The following is an 18105-nucleotide window of genomic DNA, read 5'->3' as shown; positions in this document are numbered from 1 at the left end:
TGCTGGCAAAGAAGATTGTGATTTCTTTTGTTCAATAACCAGCATAAAAACTGACCAGAAAAGGAGCTTTTTCAATGGCAATTTTATTTTAAAAGATTTTCACTCATTTTTCTCGAAAGTACGTGGATATTCATGAAAAACTGATTATACCAGCATTCATGTCATTTCATCAAAATCAATTTAAGATCCTTTTTTTTTTCATTAAAAATATGTTGACGACAATCTCTGGACTACAGTTCTGGGCCACTTTTTGGACCAATTTTATTTTGACAGTATTTCTGTGATTTGGTGGTTGTTGAACATGTTGATTTTGATGGATTTCACCTGTCATTTGATTCATCTGTCCCTCTGCTGGGTGCATGAAATTGCAATATATTTCCAAGGGCAATGCTGCAATTTCAAGTTCATGGAGCAGTTAGAGTTCTTCTCCCAGGTGATTTACAAGTACAGTTCTTAGTCTTCCCAGTCTTCTATCAGCAGCTTGTTTTTGTCAGGCTGGTTTGCAGAAAGATTCAGGGCAAGCAAATCAAATAGAGGAATTATTTGTGAGCTCTGTGTTTGAAGTATTCTCTTATTGCATTTGAGTCATTCCTAAAAATATTTGTACGGCCAGTGTAGTCCTTTCTCAGATAGTCAGCTATAGTGGTATAACTTGAAGATTATGATTCACTGGTGGCAAAAATCAGAAGTGCTTCCATTTTTGATACTGTATTTACTTTTTTACACAGCTGAAGACTCTGTGCTGACCTCCCACTTCCTGATTTCCTGTTATTTCCCAATTTTCAGTAGCAGCCCTATTAAATTTTTAGCCAAGGAATACACTGTAGGGTCTCTGTGTGCAGCCAGGCAGTTCTTCTACTTAAATAAATGCTGGAAGCCATATTTGGAGAAGGGAGATACAACAAACTAACACAGACTTTCCCAAAAAAAAAAAAAAAACAGGTAAAATAATAGAACACATTACCATGATACTGAACAACTTCTGAAATATTGTGATCTTTGAGTTGTTTTTTTTTTTCTGATGCTTTCATGTGTCAGTATCTCCTCGTCTGCAGTTACCATCTCTGAATGCCCTATCACTACAATAAACATTCCTTGTCAGTGTACAGTTGCCTGTACAGTGCAAGCTGTTAATTTAAAAATGCTTATATGCCTCACCACCTTATCACTCATCAATTCAATGAAATTCTGTCCCTCGAGATTTCTGAATTCCTAACTTTGTTATCAGATGCTACTTAAATTACTAGTTTTTAAGAAAACGTGATAACAGCATTTTTTGCTCAGTATGTAACTTACATTATGCCCACTAGATGCCACTCTAGACAATTATAAAGACTTTTTTGAGTGAAATTCCACTACTGTTTCTGTATTGTTTTAGATTAATATTGTACATAGTCTTCTGTCAAAGCACTCTTTTTGTTGGCTGAGAAGTGCTGCTTTCTCTTCACTGGCTATCAGCGGGTATGGCTTCTAGATGTTATTTTAGCCCTCTTCAGGTATATTTTCAAGGATTTGACTTGTTACAACCAAGTGTTTATAAATCATACCAATTTTGTAATTTCAGAACTAATTGCATATTTTTCCAGAGCAATAAGTAACTAAGAATTTTTAAATAAATAATTCCAAACTAGAAATGAGTCATTTTAACATGAAAACCAAAAAACAGGATTAAAAAAACTATGTGGAAGCAAATATATTTTTTTATCTATTTAAAAATGAGCAAATGTAAGAGTTTTTGCATTTTGATAAAAATGTGAGAAAACAGTTTGTATGTCTAGCTATATTTGTGTCAATGTTTCGTTGTCATACAAAAATTCATTAGTATAAGACCTTTTATATAGGAAGAGGTTTTATAAAGAGAAGTTTTTAGTCATAAAAGTGGACATTCCTATGATTAATGAGTAAGTGCAGCCTTCTATCTTGGCATCTAATAAGGAAATGGAATAATTTTGTCCAAGATTATACAATCTGTTTATAGTTAACAAATTTCTCTTCACTTGTTGAGTCTGTCTGCTTTATTTTTTCTTCTGTGTTTCATGATGGTGTTATTACATTGGATTGGTGACTGTGTCAGATTGTGTGGAGAGTGATGGAAGAGTTTTGTGCTGACATCTGTTTATCATAACAAGGAAAGTGGAGGTAACGACTGACGATGTCAGTATGCCTCTGTTCAGTTGCATGCAGGTAAAGCATACAGACGTAACAACAGGGAGGTTGCCTAGGACAGCACATCTTGGGGGGTGGTTAAAATAGTGATGGTGCTGCTTATGGTCTTTGTGCCAGGTACATGCAAAGCCAGTGAGGCCACAGTGAGTGGTTGCTCATGTCAGAGAGGGGTTGCTGTGAAAGTTGTCACCACTGCTGAGAACGGCTGTCAGCTGCTGAGAAATGTTTGCATCAGCTCCAGCTGCACACTTCTGTGCATTAGTTGTTGGCAAGTTTTTTTCTGTAGCCTTTTCCGTTGAAACTGAAGTACTATTTTGCTGGAAGCCACTTGGTGAGGTAGAGCAGGCTTATAAAGTCAGACCTAGTGTTTGATCAAACTATTAAATACTGCCTTCCTCCCACTGCTTCTGCCCTCTTTTCAAAATTCGTACTGTCCAGCTTGGTTTGGCAGGGCTTCCTTTACAGGGTGCATCTAATAGAAGGTCAGATCCTCGGTGCTGGCCTTTTTCTATATTCCTCGTAATCCCATCCCTATTTCAAGTAAAAATACTGTATCATTAAACTGTTTCTTATGTAAAAAAAAGTATATTTTGTTAATGACGAGTGTTTTTCAGATACAGTGAGTAATTCAACAGTTTTGTGTTGTCAAACTCTTTAGTTAAACTGATTTAAAATAGTATGATAGTAATGTTGCATATGTTTAATGAAGGAAATGTTGAGCATGCAATGGTACAAGCTATTATTAGCAACAGAAAATCGGGAGAAATTTTAAGGAATGATCAGCAGTATTGTTGGAGAAATGATTTGTGTAACAAAAATAGTGTTATCTGCCATGAAGTCTGTAAAAGTTACTTTGCTCCTAGACATTGAATAAACAAAGGAATGAAAGACTGCAGAAGGGTAAGCAGAGATTGATGAGTCAAAAAATGAATATTTTGGGATTAATCCTTGAATCATTCTAAAATAAGATAGTAAACCCGTGTTAGAATGTTTAGCCTGTTAAGATATATTAAGGACCTATCTTGCTTTATCTGCTCAAGCAGATAAAATCTCCTTAAAAATCTCTAGGCCATCTTTCAATTACTGCAAAACATCTATGGGCTACACATCTGAGTGATAAAATAGCAAAATGTCTGTTCATCATCCTTAATACAATTCCCTTCCATTTCCATGTGGAATCACTGCAAAGGATTTATAGATGCAATTTCATGATCACATCAACTGTTGGGAAAGCTATGAACGGTCCAGGGCCCATGTCCTATGAAGACTGAGGGAGTGACCTTAACACATTTAGTCTGGTGAAGAGGAGGCTAATACTTGCCAGCAAATATTTGAAGAGTTGCAAGTGTGCCATGGAGCCAAGCTCTTCTAGGTAGACAATATAGCAAAAAGCAAAGGACACGTTGTTGGTTGGGAGGTTCAGGTTGTTTATTAGGAAACACTTTTACCTTGAATGTCTATCAGTGGGAAAAGGAAAGCAGAGAAGTGGTGAAGCCTCTATCTGTAGAGGCTTTCAAGAGTGCTTGAGACAAAGCAATGACTGACCTGCTCCTGTGTTGCCAATAGCCTACATAAATAAAAAGCTGCAGTAGGTGAGCTCTGAATTTGCTCTCCAGCCAACATTTCAGGGTTAATACTCTGCTCCCATTTCAGAGGTGTTTCAGTTAGAAGATGTGTGAGAGTCACTGTGAGCAATTGCAGCTCTTTACATTTAAACAGATTAAGTATGTGTCTGTTACTCATTTGTGTTGTATGGTTCTTACTGGTATCAGCAAACCAGCAGCATCCCTGCCAGTGTATATGTACTTAGTCATGGTCTTTGTGCTCTCCTAGATTATAGGGGTAACTTCTGTCATCTTAACTGCACTGTTTATAGATGTAGACATTACTCTGAAGCCCTCTATGTAGCCGGACTCTGAATACGTATTGAGTAGGATCAGTAGTGTTGTTATATGAAAAATTTGATTCTGGAATTGTAGATTGCTGTTACTAATTTTATGATGAGTAGATTCTGGTGAAACAAAGGCAAAATTCTTCTCCAAATATAAGTGTCCTAGTGTCTTAACACAGAGGTTCCCTCTTAGGAATAGATTCTTAGAAGGGAAAGAGCATATGATAGAAGTACAAGAGCGTATAATGGTATTTTCCTTTAGATGCTTTCCTAACAGCATGTGGCATCATGATCTTGTGCTTAATGTTAAGCAAAGGAGTGGTTTTGCTGAATCCATGTTCTTTACATGTTAATAACGTAAGAACTTAATTCTTCTCGTAATTTTTGCCTTCAGGGCTTGTGTTGGATATTGTTCAGCTACCACCACAAATATTGACTGCACTTGATATTGATTGTAACTATGCTGAGTTGTTTAGTGGCATGTTTAACAAAAGCAATCCTTAATTTCCAAATACAGTATTTTCCTAGAAAGTCCATCACTTTCCATTAATATTTAAGCTATAATATTAAATCTGTGGTTTTTTGTTGTTGTTGTTGTCCATTTGCTTTCTTGGAAGCTTCCTGACTCTCCTCTGTTAAAACAGAAACTATGAAACTGTTTGCTAATGGTTTAATTCAATATTTGGATTGGAAGGAAGAGGCCAATCATTTTTTGTAATGATAAATATTAATTTCAAGTTTACAGCGCTGGCAGTTGGGACAGTTTTTGAAAAGTGGAGAGTTTAATGTGTATTTAATGAGATTCTCTCTACCTTCCTCTTAAGGACAGAGAAAAGGAACGAGCCAGTGAGATTTCCCATAATTCAGGCAATTAGTAAGCATTTTTATTTAGTTTCTAAGAAAGGGCGCAGTTTTGGGAAGACAACGCACCTGAATAGGGGAGTTACTGGGAGGGAACAGAAGAGTTAGACTCCTTACTTTCATTCGTTATAACTACACACCAAGAGAAGACATAAGGTCAACATAAAATGAGTGCCTGTCTTTTCTTCAGAGAAGACACATTAGGTCTTTACAGTGTTTAAGTACTTAAGTACTTTGTTTTATCACACCTTGATAATAATGTCCATCCTGTGAGTTCAGTTTGTGGCACCAAGACAGAAAAAAGAATAGTGTGGTTTTGTTAGTTAGTTGGGTTTGTTTGTTTGTTTGTTTGTTTTTTTAAGTGAGTATAAATTTAGGACATAAGTTACTGGCTTTTTTCCCCTCTTCTGAGTCCCTTTGAGTTCTCAAACACAATATTTTTAGTAGGTCTATGGTTAATAAAGGTAAAAAAAAAAAAAAAAAATGAAACGGCAACATCAGAAAAGAACAGAGTTGACATCATTCATTTATGTATTTTTTGAAAAAAAAAATCCTTGGTTTGATCTTTAGATGTCTAAGTTACGATGTAATTTAACATCACTGCAATAACTGCTATGTAGTTTACAATGCTGTCAGATATTCCTGACACTTTTCACTCAGAGGATCCCCATGGACATTAAAAATGCTAAAATAAGCAAGAGCTGTAGAAGACAATAATTGTATTACACTAGTTTATACAACTATTAGAGAAAACAGATAAGCTCATGGACAATTCCTTCATTACATTATTCCATCTAAGATTTATCATTCCCTCCAGTGAAATAACATTGATTGGAGCAGTTATTTAGTAACTTATTCATAAAGTTATGAATGTCATGAAATGAACTAAAATGAAATTTTCTTAACTAACATACTTATGAAGCTTTGCAAGATACTCTTGTTAACTACGTGAAAGACGTGAAATCTGCATTTACAGATCTGTCCTCTTGATGTTCTAGTGGTACTGTCTTATTATGTGTCTTTTGTGAAGGTATAGATGACTGCAGAACATTGCTAGGAGACTTACAATCACAGAAGATAACTAGTTATAGCTAAAGTGTCGTTCCCCACCCCCACCCTGTTGTAGGGTGGATCATAATATTGAGTGATATTTTCCTCAGGAAGGATCAAGGAAATTCATGAACCTGTCAATATCAGAACTTAAGAAGAGTGATCTTTTTCTTGACTGATTTGGACAGCTTATGCCCCTTAGCAACTCTTTAGAAAATGTTTCTGCAGCCTTCCACATATCTTAATTGCTGCTTTGTGCTTCATTCAAGATGCTGTAAGGGCTGTTCTGTAATGATATACACTCTGAAATAATACCATAAGGATTGTACTATAGGAATTCATTCTACTTCAGTGGACTCTTCCAATGCAGTTTGCATTTTTAATCATTTTTCATTCCCAAAATTCTCTGACCTCCTGTTGATTTTGTTTTGGACTGGATAATTTAATGCAAAATCAGCAAGGGCAGCAATCTACTGGTGTTGCCTCTTTAAAGAGTACTCTCCCAGATTCAGTAATAGATTCATATTTAGCATGGCTCTTCCTGGAAATGCATTTAACTGGATGAATTTTGGAGACAAGCAGCTTCTTTAGAAATGAAGTTTGTGATTGTATTAATGAATACAGTGAAGTGAAGGAGGCTGGGATAATCTGGTACTATTACACTGATTTCAGTTACTGCCATCCTGAACTATGTATTTTTCTAAAGCAGTTCAGCCTTCTTTCCATTTTGTTAGATTACACTTACAGACCACTTCTGTAAATGATTTCTCAAGGCTGTAATTATTTCCTTTAATATAAACATTCATTACATTTATTATTTTTATTATTTGGCATCTCTTTTATACTGCCTTTGTAGTAGGGAGTCTCCTTCTTTGGCAGGATTGGTTTTAAATTAATGGAACTCTCTTTGAAGTCATAGAAACCTGCTTCACCTCTGATCTGTTTGTCAGGTGATATCTTTACTAAATCAAGGAGAGGTTTAAATAAGATGCCTCAAATCAAGTCCAAAGGGACTTTAGATATATTTATAAATTTGTAATAGCAAAAAAAAAAAAAAAAGAGTATGTGGAATTCATATTATAAAGAATTCATACTTAATAAATAAATAAAGGCATAATCTTTACAATGAAGACAATATTTTGTTGTTTATTGTGCCTGTCCTCTGGTATCTTCATGATACAGAACACTTACAGAGTTAATGTAGCTGGATTAGATGCCTGAAATTGTTTTAGGCATGATATCATTGTAGTTTTAGTCTGCATGCCTTTTCTATTTCATCTTGTTTGGCATCCCTTTCAAACAGAAAATGAAAATGTGCTCTGTGTCTAATAACCATTTATGCAAAACACAGTTTTCTTAGCTCTCCTGGGAGAAGTGTCATAAGTTTATCGAAGCTCATTTATTTTATCTTTGCAATTCTGTATTATGTATATGGAAAAAAATCAAAATTACAGTTTGAAATGCTGCAGCACTTATGAAGGTTTGTCTTTTGGAGAGGGGGAATGCTTGCTCTAGAAGAGCAATTTCTTTGTGTTTTCTATGCGCTTTTCTTACTGAGAAGTTTTCAATAGCTGATAAATTTATTGTGAAATAACACTGCTAATCAAGTGATGAAGCCTTTTCACTACCTGAATGTCACATTAGAAGATAACAAGTGCTGATGAGTTCAGGTAAATATATAGAATTGAAACAGTAGTTTATAAGTTTACATTGCCTTATATTTTTCATAAGGCTATGAAAGTGAAAACCGATCCTGTGGTGTTCCCATTACCTCTCTATAAGCTTTTGTGTAGACAAGAAATCCATACAGAATATGGAGACGTCTGATTAACAGTTAATGGAAGGATTTAGGTTTTATGCTCAGCTCCATTGATATTTCAGTTTTTCTCCTCTCTGAATGAAATCCTGGCACGGTTGAAATCAGTGTGACTCATAAGACCTGACTGGAAGAAAGCAAAGATTTCACTCCTCTGTGTTAACTATTCAGTCTATACATTTCACTATCCATTTTCATCCATCACTGCAGCATGCTGTAAAATTTTATGAATTGTCTGAATTTTCTGACAGATTGTTCCCTGGCTGAACAAAAGCAGAATCTGCAGGATTCACAGCCTTCCTGTTGGTGGTGAAACTGTTCTTTTGAGAGGGCAGCTCTGTTAAATAATAGTAATAAAAAAGAGGGAGTTAATTCCTGGTTTTGAACTCGCTTTGTTCTGACTCTGACATCAGCCACATGATGTCAGCCTAACCTTTTCAAAATTATATCAAATCATAATTAATTTTACCATGTCAGAAAATCATTACAAGTAGAAATGCAGGCTTTGCTTACATTTCAGCTAAAACAAGAAGTGCAGTTAAGGAACAGTTAGGCAATAAAATAAAGGCTAACCCAATGATGTTAGAAACAAATTTACCAATTCGCATTAAGTTTTTATTATAAGCCTTTGACATACAGGAAGTGTTCTCAGCACTAATTACTAGCAAGTGTATTAAAGCTGATCTTTCTATGAATTAAATATACTCTGCATTTGGAGTTCAGAAATGTCTTGTAAAATAAGTAACGTTTGTAAACCTTGAATTTGTTAATATATCTTGTTTTGGTATACTTGTCCCTTCCATGAATCACATGCATTTCAATACCCAAAAGCTCGTTAGCTGGTCATAACTATGCATATTCAGACTTTACATCTGTATCTGTTCTGGCATTCACGTTCATGGCCTGTGTTTTAAGAATACTTATGATTGCTGAGTTGACTGCAATAGGAAAATACCTGCATATTTAATTACCTGCTTACTTGTTAGTTGTAGCTGAATCACTTAAACCATCCATTTTGTTATGAAGGTGCAAAATGGGTCTGTTACCAACTAAAATGAGATTGCACGAGTTGATTTCAAATTGTTTGTTGTTTTTGGCTTAATTATTTTATTGACCACTTAAATTCCTCTCTTTTTTATTCCAGAATCGAATGGAAGAAAGCAAAGCGCTCTTTCGGACAATTATCACATATCCATGGTTCCAGAACTCTTCAGTTATTCTGTTCTTAAATAAAAAAGATCTCTTAGAGGAGAAAATTATGTACTCCCATCTAGTTGATTATTTTCCAGAGTATGATGGTAAGTGTAATAACATCAGAGCTCATGCTGTGTTTATACTGACAAAATGTAATAGTCTTGTCCAAATGGTAGACAGATAGATCCATTGAGATATTTTGCTCTTTAACAAAAAAAAAAAAAAAAGGAAAAAAAGTGCTTTAGAGTTTTTAATCATGGAATTTTTTAAAGTGCAATTGAAGTCCTGTGGGATTTTTTAGATTGCTCGGATTTAATTTTGTATTGTTATTAATTGTGGGTAGGATGGCAGTACATTTCATGGGAAATGGTTAATGTTCAGGTAAGTATTATCACATTAGCAATGGACAAAATTCTGTTTGTTCTCATACGTTGGAGTGAGCATTGGAATTGAAGTATAAAAGCTGAAGCTAAAGTATAAAAATAAGTGAAAATGTATTCCTCATTTTTATTTATTGTCTGGCATACTCTCTGTTTGAAGTTTGGTTTTGCTTAAAGCTGGTTTTGTTTAAAGCAGTGTTACAAGCTCTCTGGTAACACTAGTTACCAGAAACTGGAAACTAGTATCACTCTTTGTAACCTTTTATTGTACCTTTTTTAAAAAAACTTTTTTTGATAATAATTTTACATCACTTATGTGAAGTTCTAATGTGCTTTCTCAGAAAAAAATACATAGATCATAAATAAATCATAATAAAACAGAGAAAACTTTCAGAGAGTTCTCTTGAGGTAGACAGCTAAGTTAAGTGAGTGGAGGCCTTCAAAACAAAGAAAATCAAATTCATATGATAAAAGGACTGAAAACTAAACGCCCTTCTTTTTTTTTTTTTTTTTAAATAAATCTCTTTTTTCCCACCAGGGAGTGGACAGCAGTTTTGAAAGCTGAATAAAAGATTATCTCTCATGTTAAAAATTGGAGAGTAATAATAGGAAAAATTTACAACTTTGTTTTCCTGTTTCAGGGAAAGTTATCTGTTCACAGCAAACAGCCTGCAGGATCAGATTGCATTATTCTCAAGTGAGTTTAGTTTCATAGTGCAGAAGAGAACTAGCAGTTAAATAGAAAAGATTCTCATTGGTGCAAGTTTATTTCATATTCACAAGTTCCCTAGATGACATTCTGGAATATGAGAAGACTACAGGCCATTCTGTTATCACCATTTAGAAGGAGATAACATCTGTGTTAGATATGTGTCCAGAAAACACAGACAAAACTCAACCACTCAATTCAGAGAAACCCTATTTCTCCTGCCTTTTGCTATGGGTGATGGAAAAAAAGGTTTATGAAGAGCTGTTCATACAGGTGGAACTGTTGGAGTGCAGACCTGGAAGTCTTGAAGTGTCTTTGTCTCTTAATTCTACAGATCTTGCTGGACAAGGTTATGGTTTGATCTGATATCTTCTGGTGGCAAAGTGGAGTTACAGTCAAAGGCTTGCAGGTCACAGTGTGGTGTCCTCCACTGTCCCAGTACACTGTGAATGTGAGTGGTGGGCAAGTTTGAGGAAGTGATCAGAATTAGATATTTTTCAGTTGGATCACTTCTCCCTTCTGTTTTCTTGTTTAACAGCAGAGTGGTGAAAGTAGCATAGGGATGAGAACTGCAAGCCAGGATGGCAAATTGAACTGTTTTAAATTACTCTAAGCGGTTTTGTTGCACAGTACTGGAAGCATTGAAATGAGGACTGAGACATGCTCAAGTGTCAGTGTATCACATGAAGTCATCCTTTTACAACTAGTACTAGTAGGCTTGACTTACAGAAGGAATGAAGAGGTGGGAGAGGAAACAAAGACAAAAAGGGACATACTTGGGAGCAAAGAATGAGAAACATTGATGCAGTACTTCTTGCATAGTGTTGTACACTCATAGTCTTGAGTATGTCATGCAGAGAGACTGTAGGAGACAAGAAAACTACTGATTTATATGGCAATTACTTTCAAAGTCTCCATGTTATTTAGATCATAACCACTTAGCAGTATAAATCTAACATCCTGTTTCTTTCTAAAGTCCTGAGGCAGTAATCTTTCTTTTTAAACCTCAATTTTCCATGCTTGAACTGTAGTAAAGTAAAAAATTTAAATTACATTATATCGTCAGCACAGGTGTCATCAGGTTAGCAAATGATTAAAGGCTTTGAATAGTTCGGAAGATCTTAAGAGACAGACAGTGTCTAGCTACTGCAAAACTGCATTAACAAAATTCTAGAAAGTTGATTAGAATTATAAATGGTTTATTTTGAAGAAATCATTGTCTTTGAAAGTCTAAGAGTTTCTTAATAAATTTGCTATATTTGTAGTGTGAACAGTTGCTGCTGTTTCTTTTGAGCCCAGGTGACCAAGCTAGAATCCAATTTGTGTAGAAGCTGCAAAAATGTGAAAAGTCCTCTGCCCTGTCTTAGAGAGCTTACAAATCTGTGTACATGCCTAAATTTTAGAAAATGGGTAGTCTGTATATGTTTATTTACGTATATATATGTTCATGTGCGTATATCCATATATTCAGAAGGATTTGCAGCTGATAGATACTGGGGAGCATGTGATTTCTCTTCCATGCTTTTGCTACCTAATTTTTATGAAGTTACCCACATTAGAAACGTTTGCAGTTGTAAGCTTGAAGTATTAAAAAAAAATTTATTATCCAGTTACTGAAAAATACATGTGTACTTGGTAACTCCCTGAAGATTTCATAAGTACTGAAGGACAGAGTTATATGTAACAGCAGAACACAGGTATTTATATTGCCTTGTAACGAGACCGGGACTAATGAGAAGAATAAGAGAAGGAGACAGCACAGAAAACATAGATATTCTGTAGAAACCTGCATTCCAGAAACAGGGGAGCAAGGGAGTAATGCCCTATGAAAATTGCATTGGAATAGTGGAATAGAATTGCAGCACAGGAGAACAACAGCTGTCATTCTTGCTCCTGCTCTGCTCTATGGGCTGTGAATGTGAATGAATCTTCACTGTGCTATGCTGGAAGTCACTATTTTACTTTCTGTCCTGTGTAAAACTAAACATGGGGTTTGGTTGCATAGAGTCTGCATCCTTCTCAGAATTACAACTTTAATTTAGATCAAATAGGTTTGTTCTTGTAATTTAGACAGCAGTTGACTTGTTAGAACATGAACTTTTTGCTGTTGAACAGCTTCAGCTGGAGAGCACGTGTATTTTATTATCTCTAACGTAAATGAGGTTCTGTTGATGACAGTGTCATACCAGTTGAGGATACAGCTTCATTGTGTTACCTATTGAAATCGTCATACAACAAATAAATTTTGCAGTGCTAAAAGAACTTAAGTATAATTTAAAATAGCAGGTGTATACTGAAACTCGCCAATTCTGTTGAAGTTTTTAAGGATTTATTTTAGGGATTTCATCATTCTTTTATTAATTCTGTGTGGTTATAAACCACCCGTTTCATCACTCCATTTTAAATGTTATCTTAAGAAAGAAAGATGATCCACAGGAAAAATAAAACTCTGATGTGATAGCTCTGATGCGATGAACTTCTGGAATTCCCTTCTGTCTTGAACAGTTCCTTCACAGAGGAAAGTAGCCAGTATATGATAGCATTTATTTGTAAAAGGTTTCCATTCTCCTCGTACGTGAGGATCACAGACTGAGTCTTTCTTCCATATTCTACTCCAAATAGTTCACTGTTAAAGAACTTCAAATATTGAATTGACTGTAAGAAAACTAATTTTGTCTTCCTTATTAAAAGGACCACAGCGGGATGCACAAGCAGCACGAGAGTTCATCCTGAAGATGTTCGTAGACCTGAATCCAGACAGTGACAAAATTATCTACTCCCACTTCACATGCGCTACAGACACAGAGAATATCCGCTTCGTCTTTGCTGCTGTCAAGGACACGATCCTTCAGTTAAACCTGAAGGAGTACAACCTGGTCTAACTGTGCCTACAAGGCCCTCCAAAACCAACTTTGCGTGATTGAAGATACACAAGAGGGACTGTATTATCTGTGAAAACAATTTGCATAATACTAATTTATTGTTGGCCTGGACTCTGTGAATGTCCACAGAGTTTGTAGTTAATATTATGATTTTATTTAAACTATTTGGAGGAAAACCAAAAGATGCTGAAGTACATTCACAGCACATTTCCTCATTTTTTAGGCAAAACCTTGTGACTCAATGTGTTTTAAATTCTCAGTCATACACTTACAAAGGATAGCAGATTTTTGCTATTGAAGCAAAATCAAGCTGATTTCCTGTTTCCCTGACCCTCTCTCTCTCCGTCCTTCCCCTTCTTCCTTATCTTTTTAAAGGTACAATGGCCTTTTTTTCCCAGTTACATTCCTGGGTAAAATATTTTCTGTTGAGTGATTTGGTCAGGAAAATGCTATCAGCAGAATTTAAGTCATCAGTCCATTCTAATTTTACAGTATGTACTTTCTCTGAAGGATCAAAAGTATTGATACTGTGATTTTTAAATTCTTGACATGGGTGTTTTCGTTCTGTCTTCACTTTTGGAACTACAATATTGGAATTTCAAAATAGATTTATAGTTGTGTATGGATACTAAATTTAATCATTTTCACATTTTGGAAAGATGCACAGAAGACAGTAATGAAATAATTAAGACACAACCTAGGATGTACATGGAATATGATAGAATCTCTTTTTAATTGCCATGTGCCATTTTTTCTCTTTTATTCACAAATGCCAAACAGAAATGTCATAGACACTACATTTTCCCCAGTGGCTACAGCCTGAAACAGTGTTTTTGTTTCTTTTTTCTTTCTTCAGTTGTGTGTTTTTTCTTAAGTTAGAGCTTTTTAATTCTTTTTCCACAGTAGAAAAATTATTTTTATTGTATAAAATTAATGTTGCCAAATCTGGCTTTTTGTAAAATCAATACTCTTGAAACATAAGATACCGATTGAAATGCCAAACTGATGGGTTGGGAACTGACCTGATTGAGTCAACCGCCAAACAAACAGTTTCAGCTCCTTGTTCCCTTTTTTGGAAAGTGTTCCATTTGCAAATGCCAAAAACAACATTGTGAGTGAATACGCTACAAGGTGCACCATGCACATGCATATGGTCTACTATTTTAAAGACAGTTTAAATCTCTCTTTATGTCAGGTATGGCATGAGATTGGTTTCTGTAATAATATCAAGGCACATTTAGTTGTACAACAAGAAATTATTGATGAGAGATCACAACAGGGAACCTTTCCTGATAAGGTTGCTTGTTAACTGATTCACAGACACTCGATAGGCTTTCATCAAAATAGCCTCTCTTGATGTTCTTTAGAAAAGATTTATTAATGTAAATGAAACAGTGAGAAAATCATTCTTGAAATTTTAACGTGCAATTTTTTAACAACAAAAATGCAGCACACATTGATGAGCCTTTATTCTGCAGCTTAAGTTGAAAGGTGTTTTTTGACCAGGTGCATGTTTGCTAGCAAGCTACAGAAGACTCAGAGGTCAGACATATAATTAGATTGAATATCTGCAATGCCAAGTAGCACTAGAGTGCACTTAACACAGAAATTGCTGCCTTCTAGCAGCGTATGGGAGGTGGAAAAAAGAATGGCTTATTAGTTGATTACCAAAGTTAACAATAAATACTAATGAGACGTTTTTCATCTTTAACCCTCCCAACTCCAAAACAAAAATAATAAGAACAGTTGCTATTTTTTGCTCCCTTATAAAACACCTTGTAATTTAAAACTGGTTGTAGGTATAGTGCAATTATGAATGCTATAATCATTGTACATACATCTATATATATATATGGCAGCATCCATATTGGCTTTGTAATCATTAATTTTTGGCAAATTGAATGTGCTGTATTGATATGTATCTATGTAATTGTATTGTATGTCTTATAGCTAATTCACATTTTAAATAATGTTATTTTATTTACTTTTTTAAGAGAGAAGAATGTAAATTTTGTCAGTTTATTTCTGACTAGGGATTTGTTGTTGTTTTTTATTTACAAAACAAAAAAAATACTATAGTACAGAGTGGTACTAGCATCGTGCTGTATAAAATCATTTGCACATTCCTGAGTAGAAGTAAATTGGAGACACCCAGACAGAGGCCATTCGTATTTGAAACTGCTTAAAGCTTGTCAGGGCTTTATACAGATTTAGAAGCCAGTTTTATTAGAAGAACTTAAGCCGTTATATATAGGATTGGAACGTAAGCTCTTAAATACAAATTTAATTTATTTTTGGCAGATTTTCATTAGATTACTTTTACCTTTCTAAGAGTCTTTTATTGGAAAAGTGAATTTAGAGATGATTCAAGCCATTGCACATAAGTAATAGTGGGTACATGCTGTTTCCCTGAAAAAAAAAAAAGAAAGAACATCAGATCAATTATACAGTATTTCAGAAATTCCATAAACTTTAGATATAACAACAACAACCAAAAAGTCACTATTGTTAAGAATTATAAGGTGTTAAAGCATTTTAATTAATAAAGCTAAAGCAGATAGATGTAGGTTATAAAAAATGACACATTTTAAATAGGTGATCAGAACAGTTAGTCTTATATACGGCATTACAAAATTCGTCCTGGTCTTGCTATAAATGCAACAGAGCTTCTTATTTTACAATTCCATTGTTGATAATATCCCTTCTTTTAACCTGGGAATACATTGGCCATGCTGGTGTCAGTGATATAAATAAAACTGTAGCCAGAAAAAAAAGAAAAAAGAAAAAAGCCAGTGGTGTCTAACAAAGGTATGGTTTGGCGGAGCTTCTTTTTGTTTTGTTTTGATTTTTGTTATGGGATATTGGGTGTGGGAGAAGGAAATGTGGTTCTAAGTTTTGTATAAAAACAAAAGTTTACTCATGCTTTATAGTTATATTGTGATTGCAAAAGTTTTCAAGAGTGTGTGCCACTGGGCTACTTCTGGTATATTTTAGGTAAGTTGAACCTGTGGCAGTGTTTAGATCATTTGAGCATGTTCTGAAAAAAAAGAAAAAAAAAAAAAAAACAGCATGCCAAGGCAAGCTTTACATGAATCACCTAACACAGCATTGCAGTGTGACAGTTTACAGAAACATTTCCTTTTTAAATGACACAGCTGTTCCCACTTGCAATATATTCCGTTGTTGTTGTTGTTGTGTTGTTGTCGTTGCTGTTGTTTTAATTGGTGGTTTCTACTATGCCTTATAGTGCTTGAGTCTAGAAGTTTGTGCCTCTTAACATGAAGCTGAAGGCAAAAATAAGACCGAAACCCTTTTAACTTTGCCAAAATTATGTGATTTCTTTGAATGTCATAAATGGGGGAGGAGGGAAGGAAAACGTCATGGGAACCTGTGTATTCTAGATGTTCGCTAGCACAAGAAAGCTGTAATATGTGTTTTACAGAAACCTTAAACTTGCCTTTTTCACAAATTAACTGGCACTGTCCTTACATATATAGGGTGATGCAGCTATAAGGGCAGTTTACTTTTTATAATTCAGACTCTTTTGATTGTCAAGGTGTATGAACTGTAATTTTTAATCATACTGCCACATGATTGTGAATCACTTTTTTAAGTTTGAACATGGAGGAGACTTTTTATGCTGGATATCAGTCAGAATTGACTGCATGATTTGCAAAAACTTTAAATAGGGGGAAAAGGGCTGCATATAAAGACGTTGCTAGACTCCCAGCCTTTGGTTGTAAGGTGCAAAAGACTTTCAGATTACTCAACCGAATAACCCTTGCCTTGCTACACATTCTTCATAAAAGAATGAAGTATTAGGAGAAAACAAAGACATGTTAACCCACATGAAAAAAATAAAAATAACCCAAATAATTTATTATACGTGCTGCTGTTGTTGGAGCTCTGTGCATGGTTATCCTGCATACTATTGCTTTAGTAAACTAATGAAGTGTGCACAGCATATTAACAAGGCCTACAAATGACCTACCTCTAGTTAGGAGACCATTAAAGTCAGTGCATTTCGGAGAACCATCATAACACAGGAAGTTAAAATGGCCTGGTGTAGGTAGTCAACTACTGTAATTTAGAAATTCACACTTCTGTAAATACAGTACCTGTTTTGACATAAACCGTACATTCTAAAATTTAGTATGCATTAAACAACTGAAGCCATCTGTCCCTGCCTAATTTGTTAGGTCAGTAGAGATCTTGCAAAACCATGTTTTGTTTTGAAGAGTTATCGATATTTCCTCTTTTTTGACTTGTATTTACCCATAACATTTTGAGTTGTATCAATCAAAACAAACATCTCCATGTAATCAATAATCCAGTCATTATTTAGCTAGTTAAAGTGATTTTACTGTAAGTTTCACTTGAGCTTTTTCACAGTAGCCATGCTGCAGGGGAAAAAAAGGAATAAAGGGGATTTTGAAGACAGTGTAAAAAAATACAAGATCAAGTAAACCAGATCAATCTTACTGTAAAGCTGTGGTGGTTTTTTTTGTTTGTTTGTTTTGTTCGTTGTTGTTTGTTTTTTTTTTTCTCTCAAAATACAGTCTAAGCTGAAGTCTGTTGCTGGATTCCTCATTTGCCGTGCTGTAGGAAATCCTTATTTGACTTTTTTTTTTTTTTTTTCGGCTGGGGGAGGGGGGAGGGAGGGGAGGGGAGGTGGTGTTGGTGTCAGATACATTTTTAAATTTACAGTATTTAAAAATAAAGATCATATTTGCTGTTCTTAAAGTGTCATTTAAATGCATGTATTGTCTGTTGTTTGATAGAAATAGTGGTTTGAGATTTAAAAAAAAAAAGCAAAACAAACAACTCATATTGTACAATTACTGGCCCTCAAAAATGTTGCTGGTTAAAAATACAGTATTTTTGGCCATAACTTTGTACTATAGTATCTTAATTCCTTAAATCTAGCTTTTCTTAAATACTATTTAGGCTTATTGTTCTCCCAAAATATTTCTTATTATGGTAAATGTTGGACAGATGTGTTACTCTGTGATTACTTTTTCAGTTATACATGATCGCTCCTCATTGTCTAAATAGTAAAATTTCCAGAATAACTTTATAACAGCCAGATGGTTCAAAACATTTAAGGTTTGACAAAATGGAGACAGTTACTTGACAGTATTACTAATGGGCTTTTT

At 34.8% G+C, this 18105-nt stretch overlaps 1 protein-coding gene across 1 annotated transcript in view; it reads left to right on the top strand.

Annotated features, from left to right (window-relative positions):
• Window positions 1-17430, top strand: part of LOC118253776 (guanine nucleotide-binding protein G(q) subunit alpha) — a 133274-nt gene extending 115844 nt beyond the window's left edge. Inside the window, exons 6-7 of the mRNA XM_035558539.2 lie at window positions 8929-9082; window positions 12759-17430. Of these exons, the coding sequence (XP_035414432.1) occupies window positions 8929-9082; window positions 12759-12949 (345 nt within the window). The 3' untranslated portion in view covers window positions 12950-17430. The remainder of the gene's footprint in view (window positions 1-8928; window positions 9083-12758) is intronic.
• The last annotated feature ends 675 nt before the right edge of the window (window positions 17431-18105 follow it).

This window comes from Cygnus atratus, chromosome Z, assembly GCF_013377495.2.
Source record: "Cygnus atratus isolate AKBS03 ecotype Queensland, Australia chromosome Z, CAtr_DNAZoo_HiC_assembly, whole genome shotgun sequence".
Classification (NCBI taxonomy): domain Eukaryota; kingdom Metazoa; phylum Chordata; class Aves; order Anseriformes; family Anatidae; genus Cygnus; species Cygnus atratus.
Note: the sequence above shows the minus strand (reverse complement) of the source record. Positions and strands in the feature narration are given on the sequence as shown.